Genomic DNA, 14,714 nt, shown 5'->3' with positions numbered 1-14,714 from the left:
TTGAATATACTCATTGTTTATATTTTGATTCTGTATTGAGATTCTGGAAGACTAACTTGTGATTTTTCTTTGTTGTTTGTCAAGATTGGATTTTTCTTTAGGTCCGACGTGATTAACGTTGCCCCTATGGAGTTTGTGCTTCGTGATCCTATCCACTGCTTTCGTTCCACGTGGGTTGAAGCATACAGACGACTTCCATGGGTGACGAGAAGTAATTTCTGAGTCTGGTTCGGAATCCGGAGTACGCTTCGACGCTGCAATTATTGATGTCGCTGTCGCTGTCACTTCTGATGAATTGAAGATATAATAATAAAAACCCATGTGAGTACGACGCCTGTTCAAATACAGCATTATCCATTCCAAGGCTATCTCTGCTCTCCGCGACGCTGCAGTTTTGTGTACTGGATGAGGATCGAGGGTTTGTCGTTTGATTCCGTTAACTTGATCCTCCTATGAGTGGTCGGCAGATGGAAGATAATCGGGAAGACGATGGGAGCACAATCCGGCGACAAGGTGGTGATGAGGATGATGATCCTGAAATCAACGCGCCGCTGCTGAAAAGAACGCCGACGCTGTCTTCGATTCCGTATGCCGTTGTTGGAGCAAAGGTTTCTCACATAGAGAGCTTGGATTACGAGTAATATGATATATCCTCTGATTTCAAACTGCCCCCATCCCCTTCGAATTTACAGTTTCCTCTGTGATTTCTGCCAGTCCGAGAAGTTAACTTGCGATTCATCCAGGATTAACGAGAATGATCTGTTCAAGCAAGACTGGAGAAGCAGGTCAAAACAGCAAGTGTTGCAGTACGTCTTCCTGAAATGGTTGCTGGCGTTCCTTGTAGGGCTTCTGACCGGACTTACAGCTACTTTGATCAATCTCGCGATTGAGAATATTGCAGGATACAAAATCCTCCTCGCGTTGGATTTCATCGAGCAGGAAAGGTGCATTTACTATTCTCTCGGTTGCTTGTTTAGATGATTCAGATTGTATTCTAAAATCGGTGTCGACTGTAATCTGTTGATTGCAGATACATAGCAGGATTGATGTTCATGGTTGGTGTGAATTTTGCACTGACGCTTGGAGCAGCTTTCCTCTGTGTTTGGTTTGCACCTACAGCTGCAGGCCCCGGAATTCCCGAAATCAAAGCCTACCTGAATGGAGTAGATACCCCTGATATGTTCGGTGCAAATGCATTGATTGTCAAGGTGCACAGCTTTGTCATAGTTGCATTGCTTCCCATGTCGTTTTCAAACTTTACTGTGCTAGAATTGCTTTTAGAAAAGTTTAACCAGTCATATGATGCTGCTCCATTGTTGCAGATTATTGGAAGTATTGGAGCTGTGTCTGCAGGATTAGATCTTGGGAAGGAAGGGCCCTTGGTGCACATTGGGGCCTGCTATGCATCCCTTTTAGGGCAAGGAGGGACTGATAATTACCGCATTCGATGGCGATGGCTAAGGTACTTCAACAATGACAGGGATCGACGCGATCTAATCACGTGTGGCTCTTCAGCTGGAGTCTGTGCTGCTTTCCGATCTCCAGTCGGCGGAGTTCTTTTCGCACTTGAGGAGGTCGCAACATGGTGGAGAAGTGCACTTCTCTGGAGATCCTTTTTCTGTACAGCAGTTGTGGTTGTAATTCTCAGAACCTTCATGGAGTATTGCAAGTTTGGGAACTGTGGATTGTTTGGGGAAGGAGGGCTGATCATCTTTGACGTTAGTGGGGTTTCGGTGCATTACCATGCCGTGGATATCATCCCTATTGCTGCGATCGGAGTGGTCGGCGGGGTGCTCGGGAGCCTTTACAATCATCTGCTGCACAAGGTCTTGAAGGTCTACAACATCATAAATGAGTAAGCTTTAGATTTCATCATTCTTGATTAGTCCCTTGACTGCATTTCGATGATCTGTCGCTGCTTTCGCTAACAATCGAATGTGTTGCAGGAAGGGGAAGCTGCATAAACTTCTTCTCAGCCTGAGTGTATCCATTTTCACTTCTATATGTCTCTATGGACTTCCATTCCTTGCAGAGTGCAGACCCTGTGATTCAGGAACAACCACAGACGCTGTGTGTCCCACAACCGGAAGGGCGGGAAATTTCAAGAAGTTCAACTGCCCGGAAGGTTATTACAACGATCTGGCTTCTCTTCTCCTCTCAACGAACGATGATGCTGTCCGGAACATCTTCTCAATCAACACGCCAATGGAGTTTGGTTATTTCTCCCTTACCATCTTCTTTCTACTGTATTATATATTGGGACTAATAACCTTCGGCATTGCTGTCCCGTCCGGGCTCTTCCTTCCCATCATTCTCATGGGCTCGGCTTATGGTCGCCTTCTCGGCATTCTCATGGGACCCTACACGAAAATGGATCAGGGACTTTGTGCTGTTCTTGGGGCAGCCTCTCTTATGGCTGGTTCAATGAGAATGACCATTTCTCTCTGCGCGATATTTCTGGAGCTTACGAACAACCTTCTCTTGCTTCCAATCATGATGCTCGCCGTTGTGGTCGCTAAAACAGTTGGAGACTGCTTCAACCCGAGCATATACGATATAATACTTGAACTGAAAGGATTGCCTTTCTTGGATGCACATCCTGAGCCATGGATGAGGAATATTACAGTAGGTGAACTTGCTGATGCCAAGCCGGTTGTTGTTAGCCTACACAGGGTCGAAAAGGTGCGTTGTATTGTACAGGCCCTGAAAGATACGACGCACAATGGTTTCCCGGTTGTGGATACAGAAGTGGCTCGCGGCTCGCCTGCAAGGGCATTACATGGTGTAGTGCTGAGAAAACATCTCATTTTAGCTCTGAAGAAGAAGTGGTTCTTGCAAGAAAAGCGACCAACGGAGGAATGGGAAGTGAAGGAAAAATTTAGCTGGATTGATTTGGCCGAAAGAGGAGGGAAGATCGAAGAGGTAACCGTGACGAATGATGAAATGGAGATGTATGTTGATTTGCATCCGTTGACGAATACAACCCCACATACGGTGCTCGAAAGCATATCTGTGGCGAAAGCCTTGGTGCAGTTTAGGGAAGTTGGGCTACGCCATATGCTTGTTCTCCCGAAGTATCAGGCGCCAGGCGTAAGTTGTTAGCTTATTACATCCTAAAACACCGTGGATTTGTGTGTGTTCGATGTTCATTACATTTCACTTCTGTCCCTGCAGGTGCCTCCGGTGGTCGGAATATTGACAAGACAGGACTTGAGAGCTCACAACATATTGAGTGCATTCCCCGAACTGGACAAACACACCGGGCGTAAAATGGGTCGATAATTCGAAATATTCTTGAAGCAATCTTTTAAGAATTTCTTGTTTCTCAGCTACACGATTCATTCTTCTCCGCAGCATTCATGATTATATACCGTATGATAATGGCGAGTAGCTCCACGATGCGATTTACATGTACATCAGTTTGTTGTAATGAAACTGTTCCTTCAATAGAAACTGCAAATTCTATTTCACTTGGACAAGAGCCTGTTTCTTCGAATACCTTCTGGTGTAGGTTATCAGCAACGTCGACCCAAAGTCTGCGCCGAAGAAGGAACAGGAACTGTCTGTTCTAACCTTGCCGAGGCTGCGATTCTAAGTATCGATTCAATCAGGTAATCCCAAATCAATCTTGATTTTGGTTTCTGAAAAAGGATATTATTTGATTGTAGACTATGTCTTTTGCTGTAACTCCCATAATGAAGTCAGCATGAGCATAGCTCTGGATGTACTGGACATGAAGCTTATCGACATCGTGCAGTTTAAGATCGTCGAGCAGCGTAGCTACATCCTTGTCATCGGACAGCGCATCTTGTCCTCCATAGCATAGAAAGAGGGGAAGATCGCGGGGAATCTTAGATAGATCATACACAGGAGGCTTCGATTCCCCATAGTGCTCCATATTGAAGTCGGGATCGCCATAGTCGTACATAGACAGGACTCCGTCTCGAGCAGCTGCAAAAGTTCGATCAGCATCCAGTTATTCAGGTATATATATATATATAGCTAACTTACTTTGAGCTAAATGGACGAGGTTCTTAGTTGCCGTGGATTGTGGTTCGTTCTTCAGGAACAATTCGACCGTAGATGAATTGAGACAGCAGTTCTTTCCTGCAACGTTCTTACCAAAGGTTAAGGTAACGCGATCCACGTTCGCAGAAACATAATGAAAGAGACGAGATTCATTAAGTACCCGTGAGCGCAGTGATCAAGTCGTAGCAGTCTAGTTCAGAATCCGCACACAAGGCTTTTAAGAAATCGGCAACTGGCTCTCTGTCGAACAGCAATGCAACATGACATTTAACTTTTCAGGTACGCCGTATAAGTTCAGAATTCGCAATCTTACCCTTTGGGATTAAATTCGGCGAGACCAAACATCGTTGTTATCTGTTGAGTGCAGAGTATATGATGTTAGAAATAGGATACATCCGGTTCTGACAAAGCTGTAATGACGAACAAGCGTCAAGTAAAGTTTATTGCGTACTTCGCCAACAAAGGCTCTGGCAGTCAATACACCAAGAGCAGTCGTCATATGACTAAGGTACGCAATCGGGCTTAACAGAACTGCCGATCTAATCTTGTCGACTTGTTTCCCTTTTGAGAACGACGCCAGTGCTATTAAAGTCCCCTGTCGATAATGTCAGCGATGATTCCCGATCAAGATAGAATTACTCAACATGTAAGTATTCGATATGTCGATTCTTACAGAGTGACTTACCATCGAATGGCCAATGTAGTGAAGTTTCTTCCCGGTGTGTCCGAAAACTAGGTCGACGATGAATGGCAAGTCGTGGATCACAAGATCATCCCAGCTCCAATTCCAGTATTCCTATGAACAGGTAACATTTTTTCCCTTTTTAACAACATATACGTGCAATACCAAGGGTATATAATTGTATTGGAAAAATTGTACCTATATAGATACGAGACAATTAATTGAATAATCTCTGGTAAGTCACGGAATGTTAAGACAAACTGTCAATGACATGTTGACGAGAATGTCGTGACAATAAATTGTCTCCAAAATACTCAAATTCTGTTGAGATTATATTGTCTTGAACTCAAAAAATCATGACAAACTTTATTATGTCTTGAAAAGCCATGACGGTTTTTGAAACTCTATGTTGTCTTATACCGTCGTGACAATATTTGAAATTATATTTTGTTTCGAGCAATTATGACAATATTCGAGACTGTATTATGTCTAGACCACCAACTATGGTAATATCCAAGACTATAGTTTGGTATACTATATTTTGTCTTAGAAATAGTTACAGCAATATGCGAGATGGTTATAGGGTGCAAAATCAATCTACTTACAGGGTCATCGGGATCTAGGCGAACATGGCCCCTGCTGAAGCGAGTACCTCTGATGTTAGAAATCCACACGTCGAACCCGTCATCCGCAAGAATCATCGCTAGCGATTGCTCCGGCGGGTTCACAAGCCACGTCATCCCATCCTGCATTCGTAAGTCTCTCGTCAAATATTTATTTTATACTATCGTATATTATATTATATTTATGTTTGAATAAACCAAGTATTTATCTTTTATATTATATTTAAAATATTAACTTAACAGTTATTTATATTATATCAAATTCTAATTATAATTTAAAATTATTCAAAATATGTTATTCAACAAAACACACGTTTATTCACAAAAATTTAAATTAAAATACTATTTAAGAAGAAGAAACAAAAGACTAAAGGCATTCAAGTTGGACTTGTTTGAAAAATTTTAGGAAGTTTTTATATTATATTAAAAAAATTATTTGTGATTCAAAATAAAAAACCTCAAACAAACATTATATTCCAATGTTTTAAAAAAAAAAAAAAAAAAAATTTGTTTTCTGGCAGCCCGTGATCAAATGTACACCCACAATCATCAATTGTCTATATTTATATGTGTGTGTATATATATATATATATATATATATAACTGAGACAGTTTCTCTTACTTACCACAAGAACTCCATGTTGCAGCAAAACCGGCGGCCGGTTGGCAAGCTTCTCTCCGGTCCGGCCGGCCGGAATTCTTTGCACGCTCAGTATGTAACCATCATCAGTTGTGACCTGAATTTAAAATTTTAAAAATAAATAAATTTAATCTTAGCACTATCGTATGTACATAGAATAGACAGTAATGAGAGTTTCCTCACTTGAAATTCTTGGCAGCCATAGCCGTGAATAGTCACTGCGGAGAAGCATATCCCCGGCGCCGCCGCCGCCGGAGCGTCAAAATCTTGAAGAGGAAAAACTGGTGGTGGCAGTGACAAGCAGAAAATAAGTAGTAAACTGTTGGTGAAAATGGAGGTCATAATTTAAGGAATCCCAAGAGAATTCGAGAGAGGAGCCATAGATGGAAGAAGAAGAAGAAGAACAAGTGAGTCTGACAAATTAAATAAATAAATAAAATTGAGTGCAATGATTGGGTCAGCCATTTAGACAGACTGGGCATCTTTTTGGGCTGTTATTCACAAACAAGGATTGCTTTTCTGGGCCTTTTTTTATCTAAAAAAAAAAAAAAAAACAGATATTTTCAGAAATGAACATCTGACGCATGTTCTTGATCGACTAGTATTGATTAGTGCTTGGGAAATGGTTAGTTGTTGATTAAAGTTAATCTCTCTCCATCATTCAATTTTTTATTTTTTTTTTATCGTAGAAAAAAAAAATATTTTTGCTTTCTTAACTAAAAATATACTATTTTTTTACTATAATTTTCTATTGTACTCAAAATAAAAGTTAGATATATATTGTTCACTACATTTCATATCTTATTTGGTGCTAAATATGTAAATGATTGTCTCACCGAAATTAAACAAAATTCGCACGTAGACAACGACAAATCTAATATTCTGATTCTATGTAAATAATTGTCTTACTTAAGAATTTAAGATGTTAGGAATATATATTATTTGTCTCACCTAAAAAGTTAAACTGTTATGGTATATTATTTATTTATTTATTTATCTATAAACGAGTCAACCAACATATAAATTTTCTTTTTTTTAATCTTCGCATCGCTTTAATGGAGCTAGTTTTTGCTAACTAATGGAGTTACTGATATTAAGAAATATACTCTCTCTACATCTCATAATCGTGTTTCGTCTTAGTTAGTCTCTTGTCTCATATCTCTTTCTCTTTTTCAAATACACACTTTAATTAAATTTTAAATTTACTAATCTACAATTTTTTAAAATTTTTAAATTTATAATTATATGTATTGTACTGTAATTATTTTTACAAATATATTTTTGCATTATTTATTAATTATGTCACTTCTAAACACCATACTTGAGATGGAGACATAATATTTCAATAACAATTTATGTTTGTTTATATTAAATAATTATTCTACCCTTATAATTTTATTTGTAATAGAGTGATTTATACCAATAAATATAATTGAAAAGATATTTGTAATATATAATAGAATAAATATTTACTGGATAAAAAATATAATCCTTATAAAGTGGACAATTAAAATAAAATAACACTATAATTGTTTCAAGTGAATAGAAGAAGCATAAAGTAGTGTATTTTTATATAATTAATATATATATATTTTTTCCGTTTCACAAAAATATGTTTAAAATTTTTCGACACAAATTTTAATGTGAGTTTTTTATTGATACTTTTTGTTTTTAAGAGAAAAAATAAAATAATCAGTGGCACATTTTTAAAAGACGGTGAAGTATGTATTTTTATAAGGAGTCTTGAGATTGTTGAATTGTAATTCTTTTATGACTATGTGGTGCGTGAAGGAACAATTCAGCTTGCTTTACTAGTTACTTGCTCGTATTTAAAATCTTCTAAAATTGAAAGTCAATGAAATACTCTTGTGATTTTTATTTTCAAAGTTTGTGAACATTTTCAAAGTCGTGGGAATATATTTTCCGACGAGTGAGTGGACAATTCCGGCAATCCTGCTCCGGCGACGGCGTGATCTCAATGGCGGTTCGTATCATACAATTAATATAATAATGAAGATATCCGTGAGTGTGAGTGAGTGACAGCTATTAAAAGGCGCACGTGCTATCACGTGAATATGCATCGGCATCCCCTCCCTTCAAGAAATCTCTATATATATAATTAATTAATTACATGCGATTTCATTTTCACTAGAGGAACAAAACCAATAACTTATAATAGTAATAATAATCTTTTCGTTCATGAAAAATAAATGTTCATTCATTCATTCAATGTATTTATTTTATCATTTTATTTATACACTCTCAATATTACAAAAAATATCATTAAAATAAATAGATTTAGAGTAAAAATGTAACTATTATTTTTTATCCACACATGCACACACTCACTCACTCGACGAAAATTTACTCCTAACTCGTCCCGTAAGGGATACACGCTTCAAGTCACCTGCCACACATGATTTGCCTAGTCAATTTGTACGGTTACTCCAACTCAGAACTTAGTTCTTACAACATCACAAAATATTTCACCACTTGATCTAGGAGAGTTTTGACAAGTCAGTTTGTATGATTACTGTGAGTGGATTATATATGTACGTACGGATTCTATCCTAACTATATTTGATTAATTTGATTGATGTAACTCTCCCTATCTGGCATTGTTGATTAAAATTTGAATACGACAATACATACAATTGGCGACGACCACCACTGCATATCATCCGCATATCTTGCCATCCAATTATAAGTATTTCCCAAAATTCAAACAAACAAACAAACAAAATACACAGAAAGGCATACATATGTAGATATATATATATATCTGCTTTGTCCTAATTCAAACAGTCCAAGAAATAATATTTTTATCTATATAAAAAATAATTATATATGTAATGGTATTATACCATTGGTATATTTATAATTTAAATAAAAATTAAAAATATTTTGATATTAACATACAGTTATTTTTACTAAAATAAAAAAATAAATACTTTAGAGTCACAGACAAAAATTATAAAAAAAATATTTTGAGTTGAGAGGAGTGTGTATATATATATATATATACATTCTAATCCAATTACATATATGCGTCAGCCCAAACGGAACATCAATCAATCAATCAATCAATCCCTCCCTCCAAAAATGCCGGCTCTTTACCAAGCGCCCAACCATCTAAACTACCCCATCTTTATCAATTCTCTTAACTACTGGTACTATTATGTCTAATTTCGAGATATTCTAAATTTCATATTTCACTATTTAAAAAAAAAAAATCAAAATTATATCACAGATCAGATAGTAGTACCAAAACTAGCAATCAATTTGGGATAAACACACATATACATATACATAAAATACAAGATACATATTTCATCAGTATGAACTACCACACATTATGATTCTTACGATAAAGATCATATAGACGAACTAACATCAAATATCCAGAAATTTTGACATCTGAGTTAGGCAGGCAAGCAGATACAAGTCACATTTATCAAGAACCATGATAGATAGATAGATAGTACCAAATTCAAATTCCCATGTACCTGATGTGCATCTGCATCTGGGAAGAAACAAAACTCTAATTCCTTCGCCAATTTCAAGTCGCCAAGGCCAAGGCATCCATCCCCAAGCCAACCCAACCTCTGCAAAATTCCAAGAATATTTCATTCATCATCACTGCAACCAATCTCATTCTTATTTTATTTACTCGGGAAAAGGATACTCTCCCCCTCTTATTACTCCTTCCTTCCTTTCTGCATCACCAAATTTTTATAAATCTATGCATATACTCTTCTCAGCTTCGACCTTTCTTGCAGTAATTTCAACAAAAAACTTACCTGCCTTTTTTGACTCAACCCCAAAAAACTTATCCCACTATTCTTGTCACATTCTCTCACCTCTTACTTGGCCTGAGTTCTTGGCAGTAGCTGCTAATGGCTTTCTAGCTGATCTGTTAATCTCCAATGAGCAGCCTCCCAATTGCTGACAGTGGAGATCTGAACCTTACAAACAAGCATTCATGTTAGAAGTTGAGAAAAAGAGGAGAGAGAGAGAGAATCTGAAATGGTGAAAGTTGGAGTTTATGTAGCCCTTGGTATAATAGGGGGCCTCCTGGCCTGCATAGCAGTAGGGGCAGCTTTCATCTACACCAACAGGAAGAGAGAGAGGGAGAGGGAGAGAGAGGAGGGCTCCATGATCAAGAATGGAGATTTGGAGCTGCAGCAACTGAGTTTGAGCATCAGAACCACCAGTGAAAACACCAAAGTCTCATTTGAGGGATCTCAATACAATTTCGAAGATCCAATCACCACCACTGATGCCACCACTCCCCACAAGATGAGGATTGAGTACTACACAATTGAGGAGCTCCAAAAGGCAACAGAAGACTTCAATTTGAGTAACCTGATCGAGGGATCGGTGTACCACGGCCGTCTCAAGGGGAAAAACTTGGCCATCAAGCGTGTCACGTCCGACACAATCTCGAAGATCGACTACCAAATTTTCCAGGAGAGGATGCATCGCCATCCCAATACAATCAGGCTGTTGGGCACCTGTGTGACAGAGGGTCCGGATTCTTACATTGTTCTTGAGTACGCAAGCAATGGCTCCTTGAAGGATTGGATCCATGGTGGATTGGCAATCAAGAGCCATTTTATTGCTTCTTGCAACTGTTTCTTGACGTGGAATCAGAGGGTGAAAATTTGCCTCGACGTAGCCACAGCCCTGCAATACATGCACCACATCATGAATCCCTGTTATGTGCATAGAAACATAAGAAGTCGAAACATATTTCTCAGCGAAGATTTCAGTGCAAAAGTTGGAAACTTTGGCATGTCCAAGTGTGTTACGCACGAAACAGAGGATCAAGAGGGACAACATAATGCTGCATGTGCAGGATACTTACCACCGGAGTATCTGAAGGGAGGCACAATCTCCGCAGGCATTGATATATTTGCATATGGCGTCGTCTTGCTCGAGATCCTGTCCGGCAAACCTCCAATAGAAGAGATGGAAGACGGGAATGGAACGGTTAAGCTATCTGATGAGATAAAGCATGTCCTGCAGCCAGAAGATGGAGATGCAGAACGACTGAGAGGATGGATAGATACCTCAGTAGGGGAGAATTACTCATTTGATGCAGCAGTTCAGTTGGCGAATCTTGCAAGATCCTGCGTGGAGGACGACCCGAGCTTGAGGCCTACGGCCGGAGAAATTGTGGAGAAGTTGCTTAGGTTGGCGGAAGAATTGCCCGACGAGGAGGAGCAGCAATTCAATTATATCCCTGGAGAGAGCAGTACAAAGCCCCTTGTCCGGGCGGCTGCAGCGAAGGATTTGTGAAACCAGTCTTTTCTTCTAGCTACTACAACATAATCCATCAAACACATGTTAATAATATTGGGTCTTGGAATGAGATTTTTGTTGGCAAGAATGTAGTGTAAGAAGGCCAAAAAGATAAAAATGCAAACATAAGATAGATAGTGTTCTGAAAATGTGTAGTAGAAAACTTGCCAAACTCATGGTAATATTCCAGTTAAAAGGGTGTTTGAAACTGTAATATGCAATCAAATTGGATGGAATGATGTTTGATTCAGCGGGTACCATACAGCTATGGAAAAATTAAGCAGGATCAGTGAGATAAAAGAAAATTTACAAGGAGCCGACAAAGGTGATGGAGATACTGAGGATGTTGGAAGGTGAAAATCCACATTCCTATTCTGTAAGATGAATAACATTGGCCATCATCTTATGTAATAAAGAAAATGGAATATTCACCTGTGCATCACGGTCGAGTCATAATGCAAACTTGCAAAATCACTCCGCGCCTACAAAAGAATTACCTGATACTCTCCATTCAACCCATTAGGACACAAGGCCGGCTCAAAACAATGAATAGTTTATATTATTATCATGCAATGTTAGTGAACTGTAACATACATTTGGCTTTTGGTAGTATATCGTCTACGGAGACTGTAGAACTAGCATAAAATACCAAACAATGGTGCCATTCTGTTAGATGTAAGATTATGGATTAGTAAAATGCCTCCTGCTTGCACATAGAACAGGGTGGGATGGTTCTAGAAGTGTCTACCATGCAAAGATGACGACTTCATCATGCATTTGGGTATTAATCAAGACATGTGATTCAGACAGCAGACCAATTCAAGATTCATAGAAAGTAGTCGCTGTTTCCACTAGATTTAACAAGAAGAGTCATTTTTGCATAACTAATCTGAATTCCACAAAGGAACATGCCACTATCACCTCCCAATTCCACAATTGAAGTAGAGCAACTAGCAATGAGAACATTCACCCTGCTCTGATTTCCTTCTCCTTAGCTTTGCATATATCCTCAGCTGTCTTGATGAACTTTTTGGTCAACTCATCAATCTGGCAGCCATGCAACAAAATAATATGTTGAATTTGAATTACAGCACAGGCCATGTATTTTCATTATCAATCAAGTAACTTACTTCTTTCTCCAGTCGTTTTGCATCGTCTTCTGTAATACTTGAGCCTGACTTATCTTTATCCTTCTTTTTTGGTGCTGCTTTTTTAATGCTGTCAAGTGCCTGTCATTGAAACTCCATCTCTCAGTTAGTTGAACATTTTCAAAAGGAAAAAATTGTCCTCTCCCCCCCCTCCCCCCCCCCCCCCACTTTTTTTTCAATTCTCACAAAACACATCTTTTAATGAATACCTTCTGCCGTGCTCTCCTTATACTTTGCTTCACATCTTCAGAGGATTTTGCAACCACCTTACACACAGCCTGGACGGATATATATTTTAAAGTTATAACTTAAATAATGCTAGTTCTTGTTGACGAGCAAATTAAAGCCAACTTAATGGATAATGAAAACTTAGACTTACTTGCATATGTTCCTTGGTCAATCTGCAAGTTGTAAGCACCACAACATATCAATTAATAATAAACCAATACAATATTTCATCCATGAAAAATTTAAACAGAAATCCTAGCTCCTTGATAAAAGTTTATGATTCATGCACTCAATAGATTTATATTTTCATTCAATAGAATCATGCTAATTGAGAGACAACACTCATTTGTCACACCAGGTTCCAATCACCAGGCAGAGAATAAACTCATCCTAAAGCAAAGGGAATGAATAAAATTGTCTTACGGAGGTATAGGTGTTAGCAACCGTTGGTTGTCAGCTTTGGGATTCAAGCCTAGTGGAGATGAGAGAATAGCCTTTTCCAATTCCTTCAGATCCTGCAACAATTAGTTGATTTCTTGAGATCATTCTTTTCCAAGACAACTTACAAACCACATTACACAACAAATTTAGCAAATAAAATTTACAAACTCAAGACTAAATGTATAGTATCTTGTTACTTGTAATTACTAAACTTAATCTAATCAAAAGATCAGACAAGACTTAACATACTTAGCACACTTACAAACGTGAGGGTCAAAGACAATTAACCGTAGTTCTTAAGGAAATGGAATCACTAACATTAGGATCATATGGGGTAACTGACAGGGTTTTTGGATCCAACACCGAGACAACTGCCATCCTGTTAAGGGGTGTCTTAACACCATAATGTTCAACAGTAATGTGGTCAAGCATCCCTGCAAGACAGTTAAAGATCATTTCCCAAGATCCATAACTCCACAAAATCAAGAACAATGCAATAGGAAAATAGTTAAAGCACCAGCTGATGCTCTTCCAGTACGCAATTTGCTCAATTCACGCGATAGTGCTTCAATGGCCGCTTCCATCTGAGAATTTGCAGTAGCCTTCACGCTTCTTACCAAATCACTAACACCGTCGTCTTCATCAGAGTCATCGTCATCTTCATCCTCTTCTTCCCATTCTGAATCCTCCTCTGCCTCCTCAACCTTACCTATAATACACATTTTACAAAAAGAAAACAAAAATGAAACCTAAGCAAAAAATTACAATTCGCACATCAACCCTATGATCATACATGAAAGAATCTCGATTAAGCTTGAATTGCATCTTAGATTTCACAGCCCCTTTTTTCCAATTTAAGCCAAGAATCTGGAGAAAAATTACTCGACTGGGCGACGGAGGGGTCTTTAGCAATGCAAACATTCATTGATCGGAAAAAACACCACTACTTTACAAATATTCGAGTTTCATTTCATCAAGATTGGTGAAATGCCAATTCAAGAACCCCCCAAACGGATAGAAATAGTAGGCTGGCAATTCAAGAAACAGAGAAGTGTGGGATAAGAAGAAATACTGATATGCTGTTTCCTTCCTTTGGCGTATCTTCTCCTGGCATTGAACTGATTACTGATCGTCGCTGATGATGTTGAAAACCAATCCACAAAAGCAGATTCATGGGAATGATTAATAAACGACGAGTGCAGGTTTTGCTGGGAACAAACGGAAGCTGCTCGAAGCGCACAAAAGAGGTGTCTAGAAGAGGTAAGAGCTCGCCTAATGGAGATTGCCATAGCCGGATCGCAAATCAAAGCTCCGATTTTCCTGATCAGACGGAACGAAATCAGTGAGTAGGGTTTTTGAAAGTAGGGTTTTTAATTTTATTTTTTATTTGGAAGGTTTTAACATTTAAGGGTGCGTTTGGTGTAAGAATGAAATTGCGATAGAAGATAAGAGAATGATAGAAAAATATTTTACAAGTAACAAACACATCCTAAGTTTAGCCGGCAGCATAACAGTCGGCTTTGGCACGTGACCATTTCGTAACCGTCCTAGTCCAGCACGTGGCCCAGCGGAGTATTATAATTAAACCTGTCCAATATAAATGGCCCGGCCCGTTATTA

General features: G+C 38.5%; 4 protein-coding genes across 12 annotated transcripts; 2 read left to right on the top strand and 2 right to left on the bottom strand.

Moving 5' to 3' along the window:
- Positions 1–51: 51 nt before the first annotated feature.
- On the top strand, positions 52–6,535 carry LOC127241984 (chloride channel protein CLC-b-like). 9 transcript variants are annotated; one of them, XM_051261303.1, is made up of 13 exons: positions 53–637; positions 744–944; positions 1,031–1,208; positions 1,323–1,855; positions 1,947–3,090; positions 3,175–3,611; positions 3,758–3,984; positions 4,067–4,308; positions 4,397–4,675; positions 4,766–4,835; positions 5,319–5,465; positions 5,982–6,046; positions 6,174–6,535. In XM_051261303.1, exons 1-6 carry the CDS (start codon positions 453–455, stop codon positions 3,280–3,282), a joined length of 2,349 nt encoding a protein of 782 aa, XP_051117260.1. In that variant the 5' UTR covers positions 53–452; the 3' UTR covers positions 3,283–3,611; positions 3,758–3,984; positions 4,067–4,308; positions 4,397–4,675; positions 4,766–4,835; positions 5,319–5,465; positions 5,982–6,046; positions 6,174–6,535. The 9 variants fall into 9 exon arrangements, with proteins under 9 accessions (XP_051117262.1, XP_051117263.1, XP_051117260.1 ...); XM_051261302.1 differs by having other exon boundaries at positions 3,706–3,984; XM_051261300.1 differs by having other exon boundaries at positions 3,702–3,984.
- LOC127241989 (triacylglycerol lipase 2-like) lies at positions 3,315–6,316 on the bottom strand. Its single transcript, XM_051261311.1, has 9 exons — positions 6,158–6,316; positions 5,961–6,071; positions 5,317–5,457; positions 4,715–4,825; positions 4,481–4,624; positions 4,343–4,383; positions 4,190–4,269; positions 4,012–4,107; positions 3,315–3,951 (listed from the first exon to the last, which is right to left on the bottom strand). The coding sequence occupies exons 1-9, from the start codon at positions 6,314–6,316 to the stop codon at positions 3,623–3,625; spliced, it is 1,212 nt and encodes a 403-aa protein (XP_051117268.1). The 3' UTR covers positions 3,315–3,622.
- A 3,160-nt stretch (positions 6,536–9,695) lies between the features above and the next one.
- Positions 9,696–11,527, top strand: LOC127241988 (protein LYK2). Its single transcript, XM_051261310.1, has one exon. It carries the CDS (start codon positions 10,001–10,003, stop codon positions 11,273–11,275), a length of 1,275 nt encoding a protein of 424 aa, XP_051117267.1. The 5' UTR covers positions 9,696–10,000; the 3' UTR covers positions 11,276–11,527.
- A 535-nt stretch (positions 11,528–12,062) lies between these two features.
- Positions 12,063–14,485, bottom strand: LOC127241990 (uncharacterized). The gene is made up of 8 exons (XM_051261312.1): positions 14,168–14,485; positions 13,613–13,804; positions 13,414–13,529; positions 13,078–13,169; positions 12,806–12,827; positions 12,636–12,704; positions 12,409–12,507; positions 12,063–12,325 (listed from the first exon to the last, which is right to left on the bottom strand). Exons 1-8 carry the CDS (start codon positions 14,382–14,384, stop codon positions 12,245–12,247), a joined length of 888 nt encoding a protein of 295 aa, XP_051117269.1. The 5' UTR covers positions 14,385–14,485; the 3' UTR covers positions 12,063–12,244.
- Positions 14,486–14,714: the final 229 nt, after the last annotated feature.

Source organism: Andrographis paniculata, unplaced genomic scaffold, assembly GCF_009805555.1.
Source record: "Andrographis paniculata isolate CXL003 unplaced genomic scaffold, ASM980555v1 Contig86END, whole genome shotgun sequence".
Lineage (NCBI taxonomy): Eukaryota > Viridiplantae > Streptophyta > Magnoliopsida > Lamiales > Acanthaceae > Andrographis > Andrographis paniculata.
The sequence above is the reverse complement of the archived record's forward strand: the minus strand, read 5'-3'. Positions and strand labels throughout refer to the sequence as shown.

Coding starts and splice junctions, on each gene's coding strand:
- LOC127241984 (XM_051261305.1), top strand. CDS start 453: ATGAGTGGTCGGCAGATGGAAGATAATCGGGAAGACGATGGGAGCACA. Junction 1,209..1,322: donor CAAATGCATTGATTGTCAAG/GTGCACAGCTTT, acceptor CCATTGTTGCAG/ATTATTGGAAGTATTGGAGC. Junction 3,091..3,174: donor CGAAGTATCAGGCGCCAGGC/GTAAGTTGTTAG, acceptor CTGTCCCTGCAG/GTGCCTCCGGTGGTCGGAAT.
- LOC127241989 (XM_051261311.1), bottom strand. CDS start 6,316: ATGACCTCCATTTTCACCAACAGTTTACTACTTATTTTCTGCTTGTCA. Junction 4,826..5,316: donor GCCTAGATCCCGATGACCCT/GTAAGTAGATTG, acceptor ACCTGTTCATAG/GAATACTGGAATTGGAGCTG. Junction 4,108..4,189: donor CTTGATCACTGCGCTCACGG/GTACTTAATGAA, acceptor AGAACGTTGCAG/GAAAGAACTGCTGTCTCAAT.
- LOC127241988 (XM_051261310.1), top strand. CDS start 10,001: ATGGTGAAAGTTGGAGTTTATGTAGCCCTTGGTATAATAGGGGGCCTC.
- LOC127241990 (XM_051261312.1), bottom strand. CDS start 14,384: ATGGCAATCTCCATTAGGCGAGCTCTTACCTCTTCTAGACACCTCTTT. Junction 12,705..12,805: donor TGACCAAGGAACATATGCAA/GTAAGTCTAAGT, acceptor ATATCCGTCCAG/GCTGTGTGTAAGGTGGTTGC. Junction 12,508..12,635: donor TAAGGAGAGCACGGCAGAAG/GTATTCATTAAA, acceptor TTTCAATGACAG/GCACTTGACAGCATTAAAAA.